We start from the raw sequence: 18,045 nt of genomic DNA, 5'->3' as shown, positions 1-18,045 counted from the left end.
AACATTTTTATTTAAAACATCAAGCAATAGCAGATAAATAATGTCGTAAAATTGTCTTGAAAAATCGAATTCATAGCAAGCATGTAGAATTTGTGTAATCATATATATAGATTTGTAGTGAACTCGGCCGTAAATCGATTTTTTTAGAGGGTAGGGAAGGGAGGGGGGAGGGGGTTGAATGGAAACAAATACTGTTTTAAATCTCTCTGTACTCATCGTTGTTTTTTATAGAGAATTTTTTTATATATGCCACACAAGAAAAACTTTAATTAGATTTAATACGCATAAAATAATCAAAGATGTTTTCAATCGAGAATTTTATTGGCAAAAGTAAGTCACCGATGTACACACATTTAGGTTGATTTGTTATTTCATTGGACAAATTATCAACAAAGACATCGCAATTAGGATTAGACTTCTATATAGTGCACATGCTGATAATGTATTCTAAGCTGTGTACACCAAAAGCCGTCTTCATCGAAACGGACACAATCGATCGTTAATTAAGAAAGGAGTGTAATTGCATGAAACGGTTCAACGGAAATACATTGACCACGCGACTAATCAACACTGATCAACAGGTGGCTGATAAAGAAAAGACGTATGCATTGGCAATTTTTTTTATGCAAGGGACGATGGCTTAATATTCAATTACAGCTGTACTTAGGAATTAAATAATCAAGTTTTTTGACGGAATAAGTTACGTTTATCATTTATGTACATGTTTACACCTGATGTCGACTGTCTTCTCCCGCGGTATTCAGGAACACGTACTTGTGTAAAAAAATCGCTTGCATCTTTCCGTTCGTTTAATGCATTTCACCGTTTGACAACAAAATCCACAACTAGCTACTTACACATGCTATCGTTTATTCTACATAAAGGTAGGCTATAGAAATATATATATACTTACATACGTACAATGTTAACTTTGCCAATTTAATTTTTTTTTTCTGTTAGTTAGCAATGTTCATGTATCTCATATTCTACTTCAATTGAATAGTACCGTGGTACATAGAAATAATGCTTTTTAGAAATGCAGACTTTACTGGTAAATTCTCTTGGCAAAATACTAAAAATACTCAAGATTCCATGTACAGATTCAACTGACGTCGCAAACGTCAAACTATGACGTCATTGATGATGCACGATGTAAGCATGAATACACAGTATAACATTACTAGATGAAACATGTTAAAATTCAGTTTATATGCATTTCTTCCTGTTACCGCCAATACTGCAATTAGTCATATCTATGCTGGTACTGCAGTTAGTCATACCTGATCTGACGTCATCAGTTTTTGAGCTCAATATATTTTGTGTGTAGAGCCCGTGAACTTGTGTGAGGCGGGCTCATGTCTTCAAACATTTTGTACTGAATGTACTTTTCTATGGAGGAAACTACTTAATTGGTGAGTGTTATGATATATGTATATTGTTAGAATGTTTTTCCAATGCATATGTACATTGTGCAGTAGAATTATATTACAGTACATTTGATAATTTTCATACTTTAGTGTAGGTATAAAGTTACTATTTATGCATATGCATGGATATTTCAAGGTCATAATTAATGATATATTGATAAAGCTATATAGAGGTACTTATATGTAATTATGAGGCATGTGTGCAACTTCGCTGGATTATGTTAGGTTTATAATTGATATATTACGGGAGGTAACTCCATTTGCAACATGTATGATATCATTTGGTTGTCTAGAGTTATGCCTCTTTGTTTACATTTTTCTGTCGCCAAACTTTGCTAGAGCATTTCAGATTTATATATCTAGATGCAGATCTTATTGTGACTAATTGAATTAGGATATATTGATACATCAGATAGTCATACGTCTCATCATTGTCATCATATATTTACTAGGATGAATTTGTATGTGTGTGTTTTTTGAATTACTTTATTTACAATATTTTTTCTCTATTTTTTTGTAGTAAATCGTTATTCGTCATTCGTCATTCGTCATTCGTCATACATCTTACATGTTTTGTCACCCTCCAAATTAAAATAAAGACGCATTTACAAAAGTGACCAAAGTTTCCTCATTTCACTGGCCAGTACAAATATTTACAATTAAGTAGATGATGGAGGAGGATGGAGGGTGAGAAGATAGAACAGTACCGTAAGAGTGAACGAAGCAGGAAAATGACTCAAAAAGGTGCTGAATTTACCCTGGAAAGTAAAAATAAAAACCGAGAAAGGTGTTTCAAAATACTGTTGACACTTAGTGACAACTTACAGAAATTATTATTATCATCAGAGGATAAAGAAACGATTAGAAGAGCGTATAGTGAATGGCTCGATAAATACGAAGAATTTCTAGTGTCTCAGGATGAAGTACGGGCTTGGCTTTCTACCAGTGATCAGGTCCCTGATGAAGAAAGATTCCAGAAGAGGGATGAATACCTTATGGATTTGAAAAGTTCTGTAGAGGAGTGGTTTACGAAACATTCAAAAAGTGTTGTGATTGATAACAATTCCGTGAGTTCTAGTGGAAGTCGCAAGAGCAGTTATTCGCAAGCGAAGTTGGAGGAAAGTCAAAGAAAAGCGGAATTAGAGGCCAGAGCGGCATCATTTCAAGAGAAAAAACAGATAGAAGAGGCCAAATTACAGTTGAAATTGAAGGAAGAAGAACTGGATATAAAGACAGCTTTAAAAATATGTGATGAGAGAACTAAAATAATCGAACAACTGGAAAAAGCTGATCTGGAAGTGGGACGTCTGTCAGAGGCCGCGGGTGACATTCATCTTCCTTTATCAACAGTGACAACATCAATACAGGATCCCATCATGCATGTGTCTACATCTATGAAGCAGTCAAAGTTGAGTCCATATGCACCGGTGTTTTCGTCTGTTTCAAGACCATTACCAACATGTGAAACAGTTAACCACATTAACAGATCTACATGTACAATGACACCTGGTATTCCATATATGCCAACAATAACACGCCACAGTACACCATATGTGCCTGTTTCAAGTTATGCAACAACAAGTCGTCTACCACAGACTCAAGTTTATTCTCATCTGTCAGAGCCAACGTTTACAACTGCAGAAAATCACCACAACACAGATGATCTATTTACAGTTGCAAGAGAGCTCAACAAACCTAAAGCTGACATTCAAAAGTTTGAAGGAAATCCAATGGACTACCAAAGATTTATCCGACAGTTCAACACCAAAGTGTGCGCTAACACCAGTTCATATGAAGAGCGCTTGAACTTTCTTCTTCAATTTACCAGTGGTGAAGCAAACATAATAGTAACTGGATATTCACATTTGGATGCAGAAAGAGGATACCTACAAGCTTTAGATGAACTTAAGGATCGATATGGTGATCCAGATGTTGTGGCTCATACTTATGTCAAGAAGGCGTTGGATTGGCCAGCAATTAAACCAGACAATTCGAAGGCATTAGACTCTTATGCAATATTCTTAACCGAGTGTCAATTTGCTGTGAATAACGTAAACAGTGCTCGAGTTCTTGAATACTCAGAAAACATGAAACTTCTAATTAGGAAGCTACCATTCTACTTACATGAAAAGTGGCGAAATGTGGTGTATGAACTTAAGGACAGAAACGAAGCTGTTACATTTCAAAACTTAGTAAACTTCGTCCGCAAAGAAGCTAAAAAGGCGAATGACCCTATCTATGGAAAAGAAGTCATGAATTCTAGCTCAATTGCACCAAAACGACAGAATGAAAAAGTGAACACGTTTTCAAGACCGAGCCGGAACTTTGCTACAAAAACTATGGAGTCCCATTCATCTACAGAAAATCACACAGCTGCTGTTCAATACAAACCAAAATTTTGTGCTTTTGTGAAACCATGCATCTATTGTGAAGGTTCGTCACATTCCTTGGAAGAGTGCAAGAACATTATGAAACTTCCTCTGAAAGACAGATATGCAGTTTTAAAAATGAAAGGACTGTGCTTTTCTTGTTTAAAATCTGGACACCAGAAGGGAGTTTGTCAACGCAAGTCATATTGTATTCATTGTAAGAGATGTCATCCTTCTATACTCCACTTGGATCCTCGACAGAGCTTTGAACCTCCGGACCAGAACAACAACAGATTGTCTGTACCTTCAGCATCTGTGTCTTCGGCAGCGCATATGGGGGCTGGGGAACTTGTGAGGCAAGCGCTTCCAATTATACCAGTGCGACTGAAATCAAGAAACAGTGACAAATACATTTATACATATGCTTTCTTGGATTCAGGGAGTACAGCAACATTTTGTACAGAGAAAATAGCAAACTTACTTCACATTGAAGGCAAAAAGACTTTGTTAAATCTGACAACCATGGGACAACAGAAGACAGAAAATTGTTATATTCTCTCTGGACTCGAAATAACTGACGTGAATGGTGACAATCCAATAGATCTTCCTCCTATTTACACACAACCAGAATTACCTGTGTCCAGGAAAGACATAATTTCACTGGAAGACCTTCAAAGATGGCCGCATTTAAAAGACATTTACATTGACAGGATACCAATGGATAGTGATATCGGTTTGTTAATTGGTGTCAATGTTCCTAGAGCAATGGAACCATGGGACATAATTCCTAGTAAAGACAATGGTCCATTCGCTATGAAGACTATCCTTGGATGGGTAATCAATGGACCAATCGACACAGTTCCAGAAAATGGCATTTTCAACACATTCGTCACGGTCAATCGCATTGATGCAAGATTAGAAGAACAGATAAGATACCAGTTTAATCATGACTTTTGTGAGCGGACGATCTATGATGTTCCAGAGCCGTCAAAGGAAGATAAAACTTTCCTAGAATTGGTAAAAAAGTCAGTTCATTTTGAGGATGGACATTATATCATTGACTTACCTTTCAAATCTAAAACTGTTACAATGCCTAACAACAGAAAACAAGCAGAACAGAGACTGATTTCATTATCCCGAAAATTTGAAAACAACATTGAATTTTGTGACAGTTATAAAGCATTTATGGACAAAATTATCAGTGAAGGTTACGCACAACAAGTTCCTACTGAGAACCTACAACAAAACGATGGACGTGTGTGGTATTTGCCACATCATGGTGTATTTCATCCCAAGAAGAATAAACTGCGCGTTGTATTTGATTGTGCAGCCAAGTTCAAGGGAACTTCACTAAATGATCAGTTGTTACAAGGCCCTAACTTGACAAACACACTTATTGGAACTCTGATCAGATTTCGGGAAGATGAGATAGCTGTTATGGGTGATATTGACAGCATGTTCTACCAAGTGCGTGTACCTCTTCAGGATGCTTCATTTCTTCGATTCCTATGGTGGAAAGATGGAGATCCTTCGAAAAGTGTAACTGAATACCAAATGGTTGTGCATTTGTTTGGTGCAACATCTTCACCTAGTTGTGCCAATTTTTGTCTTCGAAAAACAGCTCAGGATTGGAAAGGATATTTCAGTGAAGAGACTGTTAACACCGTTCTCAAAAACTTCTACGTAGATGATTGTCTTAAGTCTGTCAAATCTGTGAACAAGGCTGTAATATTAGTGAAAGACTTACAAAGACTTTTAGACAAAGGTGGTTTTCACATTTCAAAGTGGATAAGCAACAGTCGAGATGTCATGAACTCAATACCTGTGTCAGAGAGAGCTAAAGAAGTTAAGACTTTAGATCTAGATCGTGATACTTTGCCGATTGAAAGAGCCCTTGGAGTCCAGTGGTGCGTCGAGTCTGATTTCTTCAACTTCAAGCTGGAATTGAACAAACAACCGCTTACCAGACGAGGAATTCTGTCGATGGTCAGTAGTGTATATGACCCATTAGGATTTTTGGCTCCATTTGTACTCAAGGCCAAATGTATCCTTCAAGAACTTTGCAAGATGCAATTAGGATGGGACGATAGAATTCCAGATGACCTCGTAATTCAGTGGAATCATTGGTACCAGGACCTCCAGAAACTAGAAGACTTCAAAGTGAACAGGTGTATCAAGCCCTTTGGATTCGATCCAGTCATTACACAGTTACATCACTTCTCTGACGCAAGCGAAACAGGGTATGGCACAGTGTCCTACTTACTACTGGAGAATACAGACGGAGAACGTCATTGTTCTTTCATCATGGGAAAATCTCGTGTTACACCACTCAAACAGACAACCATTCCAAGACTGGAGTTGACGGCAGCTACAATAGCCGTCAAAACCAACAAGATGTTACTGACCGAGCTAGACATGCCCATCGATCGCGTTATATTCTGGACCGACAGTATGGCAGTATTACGTTATATTCAGAACAGAACAGCAAGATTTCATACTTTCGTTGCTAACAGACTAGCAGTGATACATGAAGGATCGCAGCCAAGCAATTGGAGATACATTAACACGAAAGTCAACCCAGCTGATTACGCATCAAGAGGTATATCGGCCAACAGCCTTATCATGCAAGAAAACTGGATCAAGGCCCCTAGTTTTTTATTGGAACCAGAGGATCAGTGGCCCAAACATCCAATGGAGATCGCTGATACAGAATTATTGGACAATGACCCAGAGGTGAAAAGAGTTACCATCAGAGCAGTCATCGCAGAACAACAGAATTCAGACAATTCTACAGAGTGTGTTAATAAGTTGATTCAACATTATTCTTCGTGGTACTTGTTGAAACGAACAGTGGCATGGATTCTGAAGGTGCGGAAAGAATTGTTAAGGCGTGTGAACATGAAAAGACTCAATTCTAGTCCAATATTACAAGAATCATATGATAAGAGTGTTCTATCGCACCAAGACCTTAAAGAGGCAGAAAAGTCAATACTGAAATTTGTTCAACAGCAAGAATTTGACACAGAAATCAATGCTCTTGCATCAGGAAACTCTCATGTGAATCGTAGAAGTAGAATCAGGAACTTGGATCCATTTTTGGATGATGGAATTTTACGTGTCGGCGGTCGACTACACCAGTCAAGTATTCCAGCAGAGATGAAACATCCAGTTATTCTACCCAAAGATCATCACGTGTCAACTATCATTCTTAGACAAATTCACCAAGAACTGATGCATAGTGGAAGAAACCATATGTTGGCAAAGTTAAGAGAAAAGTATTGGATTATTCATGCTCCGTCAGCCATCAGGAAGCTGATATCAAGATGTGTTACATGTAGACGATTCAAGTCGAAAGTTGAAGAGCAGAAGATGGCAAATCTACCAAAGGATCGTATCGTTCCAGATGAACCACCATTTAGCAGAGTAGGAGTCGATTACTTTGGACCGTTCGAAGTAAAACAAATGAGAAGTCGTGTGAAACGTTATGGCGTAATATTCACCTGCTTGGCAAGTCGAGCTGTACATTTGGAAGTAGCAGCTTCATTAGACACTGATTCTTACATAAATGCCTTGCGACGCTTTATTGCCAGAAGGGGACAAGTTACGAAGATACGTTCTGATAATGGAACTAATTTTGTTGGTGCCGAACGTGAACTTGCCCGATCCATACAGGAATGGAATCAACACCAGATTCAAAATTCAATGTTACAGAAGAATGTAGACTGGCAGTTTAACCCACCAGCTGGATCACATCATGGTGGAGTGTGGGAAAGAATCATTCGAATTATTCGCAAGGCCATGAACAGCGTTGTAAGGGAACAGACCTTGGACGACGAAGGACTTGATACCCTGATGTGTGAAATCGAATATATGATCAACGATCGACCAATTACGAAGAATACAGATCACCACTCTGATTTGGAACCACTAACACCAAACCATTTGCTCTTAATGAAGCGGAAACCGAACCTGCCTCCAGGAGTTTTTGATAAGGACGACATCTATCACAGGAGAAGGTGGAGACAAGTTCAATATATGGCAAACCTGTTTTGGCATAAATGGGTACGGGAATACCTACCGCTTTTACAAGAAAGACAGAAGTGGCACGAAATCAAACGGAACTTGCAAATTGGTGATATTGTGTTAATAGTCGATTCTAATTCTCCGAGAAATTCGTGGCCTATGGGCATTATTTGTGAAACTATACCGGACTGCAACGGACTTGTGCGACAAGTTAAAGTTAAAACTGCGACAAATATTCTGATCCGCCCCGTTGATAAACTCTGCCGGATTCTAGAAGGAGATTGTTAGAACTGTTTGATTATTACGAACTTGTGCAAATTTCTGTATTATTATTTGTGATCATTGAATGTTTGTTCATTGTTGACATTTTCTAGGAACAATTGCTAGTGAAGACACAAATTTGATAAAAAACTAGATTGTTTGTAACTTAATGATGTAGAGTATTTTCGACGTAATTGTGTCATATTCATTCCACAATTAGGGGGCTGGGTTGTTACCGCCAATACTGCAATTAGTCATATCTATGCTGGTACTGCAGTTAGTCATACCTGATCTGACGTCATCAGTTTTTGAGCTCAATATATTTTGTGTGTAGAGCCCGTGAACTTGTGTGAGGCGGGCTCATGTCTTCAAACATTTTGTACTGAATGTACTTTTCTATGGAGGAAACTACTTAATTGGTGAGTGTTATGATATATGTATATTGTTAGAATGTTTTTCCAATGCATATGTACATTGTGCAGTAGAATTATATTACAGTACATTTGATAATTTTCATACTTTAGTGTAGGTATAAAGTTACTATTTATGCATATGCATGGATATTTCAAGGTCATAATTAATGATATATTGATAAAGCTATATAGAGGTACTTATATGTAATTATGAGGCATGTGTGCAACTTCGCTGGATTATGTTAGGTTTATAATTGATATATTACGGGAGGTAACTCCATTTGCATCATGTATGATATCATTTGGTTGTCTAGAGTTATGCCTCTTTGTTTACATTTTTCTGTCGCCAAACCTTGCTAGAGCATTTCAGATTTATATATCTAGATGCAGATCTTATTGTGACTAATTGAATTAGGATATATTGATACATCAGATAGTCATACGTCTCATCATTGTCATCATATATTTACTAGGATGAATTTGTATGTGTGTGTTTTTTGAATTACTTTATTTACAATATTTTTTCTCTATTTTTTGTAGTAAATCGTTATTCGTCATTCGTCATTCGTCATTCGTCATACATCTTACATGTTTTGTCACCCTCCAAATTAAAATAAAGACGCATTTACAAAAGTGACCAAAGTTTCCTCATTTCACTGGCCAGTACACTTCCTCAAATATTTGATAAAATGATGATTTTGTAAATAATCACAAATAATTCTTTATCATTATTAATTAAATTCTGCTATTTCAATAAAAAGGAACCAAATAATTACCCTAAAATAGAGTGGTCAGTTTTATTTTCTGTTACTAAAATTTTCAAAATTTGTAAAATACACATTGGCCACACTTGAGTACCTCTACGAAATTTTGCAGGCAGAAGCATTTACGCAATATCTCTCAGTTTTAAAAGTTTCAAAGAGGTACTCAAGTGTGGCCACATTCAAATTTGGGAAATACTGCAGTAAAATCTACAATTCTCAGCTATTTTTAACGATCATAGTATGTTTGATGATGCGCATGTGCTAAACGGTGGGGCCTAAGTGAAAAAATTTCAAATGCATAGAAGCAGAATAGTGTGCCCTACATTATAAGTAATTACAATTTGTATTGTTTCAAACTTGAGTTTTGTGAAAAATTTAAGGCACATTTTGATGCTTCGTGGCTCTATCTCTCCCCGACTTTTACTTGTACAAATTGTTTTTCATTGCTTTTATGTTTTATTGAGAAGTCGTTCTTGTAATCGTGCTGATAACTTGTTCTCGTAGTAGTCCAACTTTTCTAGGTACACGTTACATACCTCTTGCTTGAAAGCTTAATGCAAGATCGTTCTAAGATTTGTCGTACAATGTGTTTTGTAACATGCCACCTTCCTCAACCAGATTGTACGAAGAATACTCGTGTGCGAAGAGGCACAAAGGCAGGTCGAAGATTCATCAAACACATCAATACCATTAGTGTCAGGCAGCCTAGGTTAACTAAACAACAAGTTCCGGGGGTTAATACAGACAACCTTGTCTTTATTCCAACTGACAAAACACATGACGCACGCCCAATCTTAACAAACATCACACATGTGATGGTTACATGTCCCTAGCTTGTTTAAATTGTCGGTCAGTGGTGAACAAAACGGTTGCAATCAATGATTACATTGTCTCTAATAATATTGACCTTTTAGCCCTTACAGAAACGTGGCTTGGAAAGGAAAACGACAATGTGATTTTATCCGAACTTACACCCGAGGGATTCTCTGTCTTGCAAAAGCCGAGAAAACACCGGGGAGGTGGATTGGCACTGATTCATAAAGATCATATTTCATGCTGTCACAAACCCATTTCCACCGACTTTCATTTTACACATTTTGAGCACCTGGAGTGTACAGTTGCCTCATCAAATAACCATGTGAGATTGTGTGTAATCTACCGCCCACCAGCTTCTAAATCCAACGGATTTAAGACCACTGTGTTTTTCAAGGAGTGGTCATGCTATCTTGACAAACTTGTCATCCTACCCGAGGAATTGATAATTACATGTGATCTTAACTTTCACGTTGATGATCCGAACAACACCGATGCACGAAGGTTTCGGATAATTTTGGATGAGCATGGGTTAACGCAGCACGTGAAAGGAGCTACTCATGTCCATGGTCACACCTTGGACTTGATTATCACGGGAAACAGCAGTCACATCCTTCGTAGTGTGCCTACAATCCAAGATCCTGCTCTCTGTGATAACAAAACGGCAACGCTGGAGATGACCATTTTGCCCTAAGCGTTCAGTTACATATATCCAAAGCTTTAAAAGAACCCAAAACCATAACTTTCCGCAAACTCCGTAAGATCGATATGTCAAAATTTAGAAATGACTTAACATCATTGGACATGCTTCATGATCTTGATAGGTCCTTGGATGTACTAGTTAAATGTTACGATCATGAATTGCGCACTCTCTTGAATCAACATGCTCCTGAGAAAACCAAAACTGTAACAAGACAATCAAACACACCATGGTATAACGACGAACTTCGAATGGCAAAGCGCACAAACGTCAAGCAGAGAGACTCATGCGAGAAACTGGACTTGTTGTTCATAAAGAAATCTTCAAGAACAAATCTTTAGAATCGTGCAGATTGCTACTGTCGGCCAAAGAGAACTACTTCTCTGAAAAGATCGCAGAGATCGGTACTGACCAGAAAAAACTTTATAAAATAACAAATAATCTCTTGGGCAAAGACTGTGGTCTAATTTTCCCCACACGTGACAACAAGGAGGAAATGACAAACGAATTTGGAAGATTTTTCATCGGGAAAATATCCACCATCCGTGACCAGCTTGCTATATTCAAGGAAAACCTAGGACTGGGTGAGTTAAAGGTCATATGAAACGATTTTTAACACTATGATTTTCTTTCATGAATATAAAGCTTGGTATAAACAAATGTGAAAATACATGATGTAAGATATTTTTGCCTTTGCATTACTGAGAAATAACCGTGAAAACTGAGCACCTGAAAAAATTCTTGCCCGCTTATCGTTCTTGATTTTGTGGATTTATGACGTCACAAAGACCCACCGATGTAAACAATGCATTAAAACTAGTGTAATTTTACAGTAGTTTATCGATTAAATTTTAGTAATTTTTGCATATATGAACGTGTCTTTCTTTTCAAATGAGATCATTTGATTTCGTAGTAGCCTACAGATGACTTAGTTTTAATTGGTCGTTAATGAATAAATCTAATATCAGCTTCTCACAAAAGTAAAATCATGATGAAGATCCCGTACTGGAGTGGAAATTTAACGAAAGAAATGCTCCAACATTTACAGCTGATAAATGAATTATCCTTATCCTTTTGAAATAGAAACATCATTTTCTTCTTCGGTACGTATAATGATTGAGCTACATTTAAAGGGAATTAAAGCATTTAAATTGATTTGATTTATTTTGTCACATAAAAAAGTATATTAGGCAAGCCAATGAAAATGTTTGAGGCATTGTGTACATAGTTTGTATTTAAGAGCTACTATAAAATGCCGCAAAATTATTCTTAAATTTTATTTCGAAATAATATAAATTTCTGACTTATTGATACATACATGTAGCAATATCTTTAGAAAATACTTTGTGTACACGTGTATTAACGTTTTATTAAATTAGATCGCGGAAATATGGCATTTAAGGATTTCGAAATGTATCGGTAAAATAAATCGGTTGTTTGATAAAAATAGTTGTGAACGAATGTGAAGATAATCAACAGATTTTATTAAGAACAAGCATCAATAATGATAAAAAAAAACCGAAAGAAAACATTGCGCAAGAAAGTGAGATAAAAGGGATCTGTGAGTAAACACCGCACATACACGTTTTAAAATCAAAACACCGCACATTCAAGTACACGTTTCAAAAACAAAACATTTGAAGAAATTTCTCTTAGACTAAAAATAATTAAATGGTAACATATTTGTGAATTTGAAAGTGAAACAAACAATAAAATCGTGAAGCGAATGAGGCACAATGAGGCCTACAAGTTGTTTAGAAAAAAAATCTTAAGGAATTGCATGAACGTGCAAATGGGAAAAAACGATCAGACTTATTTTTGAATTTGTCAATTTCATTAAAAAGATCAAAATAAAACATATAAATATGCTTATATTAAAATTATATTATACTTGCATGTGGATCTATGAAGAAAATCATTTATTCTCCCTGAAGTCTCGAAACTGAATATCACTGATTATGTACACGCTATTACATGTAAATAAAAACGCACACGATTTCATTTCTTGAGAGAACAAATACTGACGTGGTTGATTATTGTATAATTATACAAGTTTTTATATAAAATAGTATTTTTTTTCTTTTAAAATGCTGCAAAATGCCATGGATATTTGTATTCACAACATAGCTTTATAAGGCGATTGGGTCTTACTGACGTCATAAGCAAGGGAGGTAAGCCGCGTAAGTCAATGTTCCTTTTCCCGACTAAGTAATTTTGATCGACTGTGGCGCTCACATTTTGCATAAAATATCCAAAAAACAATGTCAGTCTTATTAAATAGGCACTTATGAACTCATTCCCGTATATAAGTCAATATGGTCAGGATATCGTTTCATTTGACCTTTAAGCGCTGACATTTTATGATATTTTGTGGACAATCATTAGATTGCTTTGCATTAACAACTGAGACTGAGGTTCGTAAATTAATCATGCACTCGGCTCCTAAATCCTGCGAACTAGACCCAATACCGACCCATAATCTGAAACAATCCATTGACTTCCTATTGCCAATTATTACAACAATTATCAACAAGTCCCTTTCAGAATCATCAGTGCCATCCTCTTTTAAAGAAGCTGTAGTCCGCCCGTTGCTAAAAAAGCAAGGGCTGGACAATGAAGTTCTGAAGAACTACCACCCAGTTTCCAACCTGTCCTTCCTATCTAAAATCCTGGAAATGGTAGTCAATGCACGACTTGAGCATCATCTTGTGTCAAACAATCTGCAAGACACATACCAGTCTGCATATCGGGTATTTCACTCTACAGAGACGGCCCTTTTAAAGGTACACCATGATATTGTGACAGCGCTAGACTCCAGCTCATGCGCTGTTCTTTTTATGTTGGATCTGTCAGCTGCTTTTGATGTAATTGACCATTCCATCCTTGTTAAGCGTCTTAAACTTTCCTATGGAATAGGCGGCGATGCTCTGGCGTGGATTGAATCTTATCTCACCAAAAGACATCAGCGAGTTGCGGTCCTTTCGTCTACGTCGGCTGATTTTCAACTTAATTATGGTGTACCACAGGGGTCAGTTTTAAGACCAAAGTTCTACTGTATGTTCTCCAAACCCATATGTGAGATTTGTCGCAAGCATGGAATGTCTTTCCACAGCTATGCTGATGACACTCAAGTATATATGGTTGTCCAACCAAGCCTGGCATTGGACACAAAAACACGTACACTCTAGGCATGCATTTCAGATATCAGTGATTGGATGAAAACCAATATGCTTAAATTAAATCAAGACAAAACAGAACTTATTATATTTTCTCCTAAAAACAGACTTGGTGCATTTGAACACTGCAAAATAAATTTTGACTGTCAGATTATTGATGCAACTTCCTGCGTTAGAAACCTACGGGTACTCTTTGACCGGACGCTGACTTTAGATGACCAAATTAGTTCTATTTCTAAACAGTGTTTCTACCAACTTCGAAATATTGGTCGAAGTCGTAAACTCATTTCGGAAAATGCTTGCAAAACGTTAGTGTGCTCCCTTGTCACATCAAGGCTTGATTATGGAAACGCATTGCTGTATGGGTTGGGCTCCAGCTCCTTGTCAAAGCTAAAGAGAATTCAAAATACAGCTGCCAGAATAATAACAAGAACCAAGAAGCATGATCATATCACACCGGTGCTGATTGCTCTTCATTGGTTGCCAGTGGAATTTCGAATTCAATACAAACTAGTTTTGATTGTTTTCAAGGCTTTGCAAGAGAAGTCACCGGCATACATTCAGAACCTTGTTGATGTATATTTTCCATCAAGATCACTTCGATCAGAGAACTCCAGATTTCTGGTTAAGCCCAAGGCACGTACCAAATTCTATGGAAATCGCCGTTTCGATGTCAGTGCAGCAGAAATCTGGAACAGTCTTCCCGCAGTTTTAAGACTCGAAGGAAATCTGACCACTTTTAAAAAGTTACTCAAGACACATCTTGTTAAATTAGCGTTTTATAATTGACCCTTTCATCAGTTTAATTAGATCTTCAGTCTTTAATCTGTGCTGAAAATGTTTTATGAATATTTTAAAAACCGTTTAGCCTATTTTATATATGTAAACCTCTTTTTTTAGATTTATATGCCTATAATAACTCAATCAATTTTATTTGTGTATGCTCTTTGTGTAGTTTTAACTTATTATGTAAAGCGCTTCAGAGTAATTTTATTATATTTAGCGCTATATAAATGTTATAATAATAATAATAATTAAGCATTTTAAAGGTTATTGACAATCGTATACATTATCTGAAAGGTAGTGGTTGAGGAGAAATTCTGAAATATCATTAATATTTTAATCGTATCGTTTAATCAAAGTACTGAGAGTACTGAAAGACGGGGTCTTGAAAGTTTGAATTTGTAATTGTCCTGGACAGGGATGGGGTAATGGTAATTTGAAATGGTAATTGAGTGTTATTAATTACAAATTTTGATGTAATTTTAAGTAATGTGTAATTGGTCAAATTTTTAATTACATGTAATGGTAATTTAATTAATTACTTTCAAAAAAGCATGTAATTCCAATTACTTTTCAATTACATTCAATTACACACTGATGTACATATACATATACAGTTGTCCACTACCCATTGTTCCCCACACTATCAATGGCACAAGGTCAAGATAGGAAGAGTAGCTAAAAAGCATTGAACTATTGTTATATATATCATACTAAATATTTTTCAAAATTAATTTTATCACTGATTCAATATTTAATCATAAGTTTCCCAAATTTAATTAAGTACATGAATTTGATGATTTGCTTAATCTCTTTTTTTTCCTCAAAAAATACTTATCGCCCTACTTGTTAGAACAATTAGTGTGACAATTATCATTGAATTAATTAAAAAAATAACTGTTTAATTAACATACAATTTGTATATTATGTAAAATAAGACCCCAAGGAAAAATTTAAAAATTACTACTAACCGGGAAAATCAAACAACTATATCAAAGTAGATAATTTTAATCATTAGATCTATTGCATTTTGTGATCCAAGGGAAAATCAACAAGTCGGACGGTATCCGTAATAAAAGTTTAATGAAAACCCCGAAAACTCTAAAACTGCTGTATTAACAAACAAAGTGAACATTTGTATACCGATAACAAACACAGGCACATGACGTTAGAAATTTTTTTTTTACAATAAGATTCTAAGAACTTTGAGAATAAAAAGATTTGTCACGGTCGCCATTTTGATTTTTAAGACTTCTCTGACACGATTTTCTTCATTTGCGATTCATGCAAAATTAAAAGGTAAAAATAAATCCGTTTGCCACTTGCTACTTTTTTGTGTAAACTCGTGCATCACCCACACGAATTACGATACAGCGGTTCCTTTCATTAAAATTCATACTCCGAAAATCAGAGACATAAATAACAGAGATTGTCAACTCCGCCATTAGCGTGTAAATGTTACGGGACCAATCTTACTTTGAGAACTACAAGTGCAACAGCAATCTAGATCTTGTATAAGTCATTGAATTTGAACCTGATAGTAAACATGAACATGAACCTGTAAATATTTTAAGCATGTTTTATTTATGAAATATTTACAAAAACTCTTTATTTAGTTTTTAATTACTTTTTTAAAACTTATTGACTTTTCACAATGTAATGGTAATGCATTACTTTACTCATGTAATAATAATATAATGCATTACTTCAAGAAAATTAAGTAATGGTAATGGTAATTTAATGCCCTAATTCATGAAGTAATGGCAATGCAATGCATTATTTTACAATGTAATTCACCCCAAGCCTGATTCCAACTAAGCCGGAAAATTTAGCTTGGTTCGTCAATCGATAAGATTGCAGATATCATATGATGTATAAGTCTCCGAAATGTATAATCTATTATACATTTTGCTTACAATGCATTGTTTAAAATTCAAATTCAGTTTAATCAACTAAAGAGCCAACGAAAGAGAAGGCAAATTCAGACTTTGTTTTATTTTCTTTGTACAAAATTCCTTTCGAGACGAACAGCAGTCATACCGCAAGTAGACTGGAAGCCAATGACACACCTATTTAATTTGTAAAACATATGTGTATTACCCGTCCCGATTTTTACTTCGGCTTGTGCATGACGTTTGGTAGTATTAAGGTGAAAGATCGTCAAAATAAAATTCACAACTTTTAAAAATGGCACATTGCGTTTGGGAACTTTAATTTCGATTCCACCATCAACTTCTTTTATTGATTAATGAGCTCGTACACCAACTGAATCGTCAACGGCGCTGTGCATTCAGTTACGTAACTCATTCCAAATTTGAACCCGAGCAAGATTATTTTGATCAATAAAACTATTTGTTTTTTTCTAAATAGAATTTTGTTTATACACAGAGGACTTAAACAGATTTAATGCGTGTTTTTATAATACATATTTACTGAAATGCATGAACACTTTCTGCACTATTTTCTTTCGCGTAGCCTTAATTCATGTGTTCTACGCGTGCCTTCCGGTTTGAGACCTCGGCTCACCCCGTCTAAAAATTGTTGACATCGGTTGAATAGTTTTCGAATAATCACGTGTAAATTTCCATTACCATTACTTAATTTTCTTGAAGTAATGCATTACATTACCATTACATGAGTAAAGTAATGCATTACCATTACTTTGAGAAAAGTCGATACGTTTTAAGAAAGTAATTTAAAAACTAAATAAAGAATGCTGAAAACATTTACAGGTTCATGTTCATGTGATATCTGGTTCAAATTTAATGACTTATACAAGATTGCTGTTGCACTTGTAGTTGTTGCACTTGTAGTAATGTTAAGGTTGGTCCCGTAACATTAACACGCTAATGACGGAGTTGACAATCTCTGTTATTTATGTCTCTGATTTTCGGAGTATGATTTTTAATGAAAGGAACGGTTGTATCGTAATTCGTGTGGGTGATGCACGAGTTTACACAAAAAAGTAGTAAGTGGCGAACAGATTTATTTTTAGCTATTAATTTTGCATGAATCGCAAATGAAGAAAATCGTGTCAGATAAGTCTTAAAAATCAAAATGGCGACCGTGACAAATCTTTTTATTGTCAAAGTTCTTGGAATCTTATTGTAAAAAATATTTCTAACGTCAGGTGCCTGTGTTTGTTATCGGTATACAAATGTTCACTTTGTTTGTTAATTCAGCAGTTTTAGAGTTTTCGGGGTTTTCATTAAACTTTTATTACGGATACCGTCCGACTTGTTGATTTTCTCTTGGATCACAAAATTGAATAAATCTAACGATTAAAATTATCTACTTTGATATAGTTGTTTGATTT

At 35.8% G+C, this 18,045-nt stretch overlaps 2 protein-coding genes across 3 annotated transcripts; both read left to right on the top strand.

Moving 5' to 3' along the window:
• Positions 1-1,236: 1,236 nt before the first annotated feature.
• On the top strand, positions 1,237-9,155 carry LOC117690001 (uncharacterized). 2 transcript variants are annotated; one of them, XR_010712518.1, is made up of 3 exons: positions 1,237-1,412; positions 1,948-8,499; positions 9,034-9,155. XR_010712518.1 is itself a non-coding variant. In XM_066080686.1 (2 exons), exon 2 carries the CDS (start codon positions 2,108-2,110, stop codon positions 8,105-8,107), a length of 6,000 nt encoding a protein of 1,999 aa, XP_065936758.1. In that variant the 5' UTR covers positions 1,237-1,412; positions 1,948-2,107; the 3' UTR covers positions 8,108-8,979. The 2 variants fall into 2 exon arrangements, 1 of the variants encoding a protein (XP_065936758.1); XM_066080686.1 differs by lacking the exon at positions 9,034-9,155 and having other exon boundaries at positions 1,948-8,979.
• A 925-nt stretch (positions 9,156-10,080) lies between these two features.
• Positions 10,081-11,357, top strand: LOC136273482 (uncharacterized). The gene has a single exon (XM_066077924.1). It carries the CDS (start codon positions 10,081-10,083, stop codon positions 10,762-10,764), a length of 684 nt encoding a protein of 227 aa, XP_065933996.1. The 3' UTR covers positions 10,765-11,357.
• Positions 11,358-18,045: the final 6,688 nt, after the last annotated feature.

This window comes from Magallana gigas, chromosome 3, assembly GCF_963853765.1.
Source record: "Magallana gigas chromosome 3, xbMagGiga1.1, whole genome shotgun sequence".
In the NCBI taxonomy this organism is placed as follows: Eukaryota; Metazoa; Mollusca; class Bivalvia; order Ostreida; family Ostreidae; genus Magallana; species Magallana gigas.
Note: the sequence above shows the minus strand (reverse complement) of the source record. Positions and strands in the feature narration are given on the sequence as shown.

Coding starts and splice junctions, on each gene's coding strand:
- LOC117690001 (XM_066080686.1), top strand. CDS start 2,108: ATGGAGGGTGAGAAGATAGAACAGTACCGTAAGAGTGAACGAAGCAGG.
- LOC136273482 (XM_066077924.1), top strand. CDS start 10,081: ATGTCCCTAGCTTGTTTAAATTGTCGGTCAGTGGTGAACAAAACGGTT.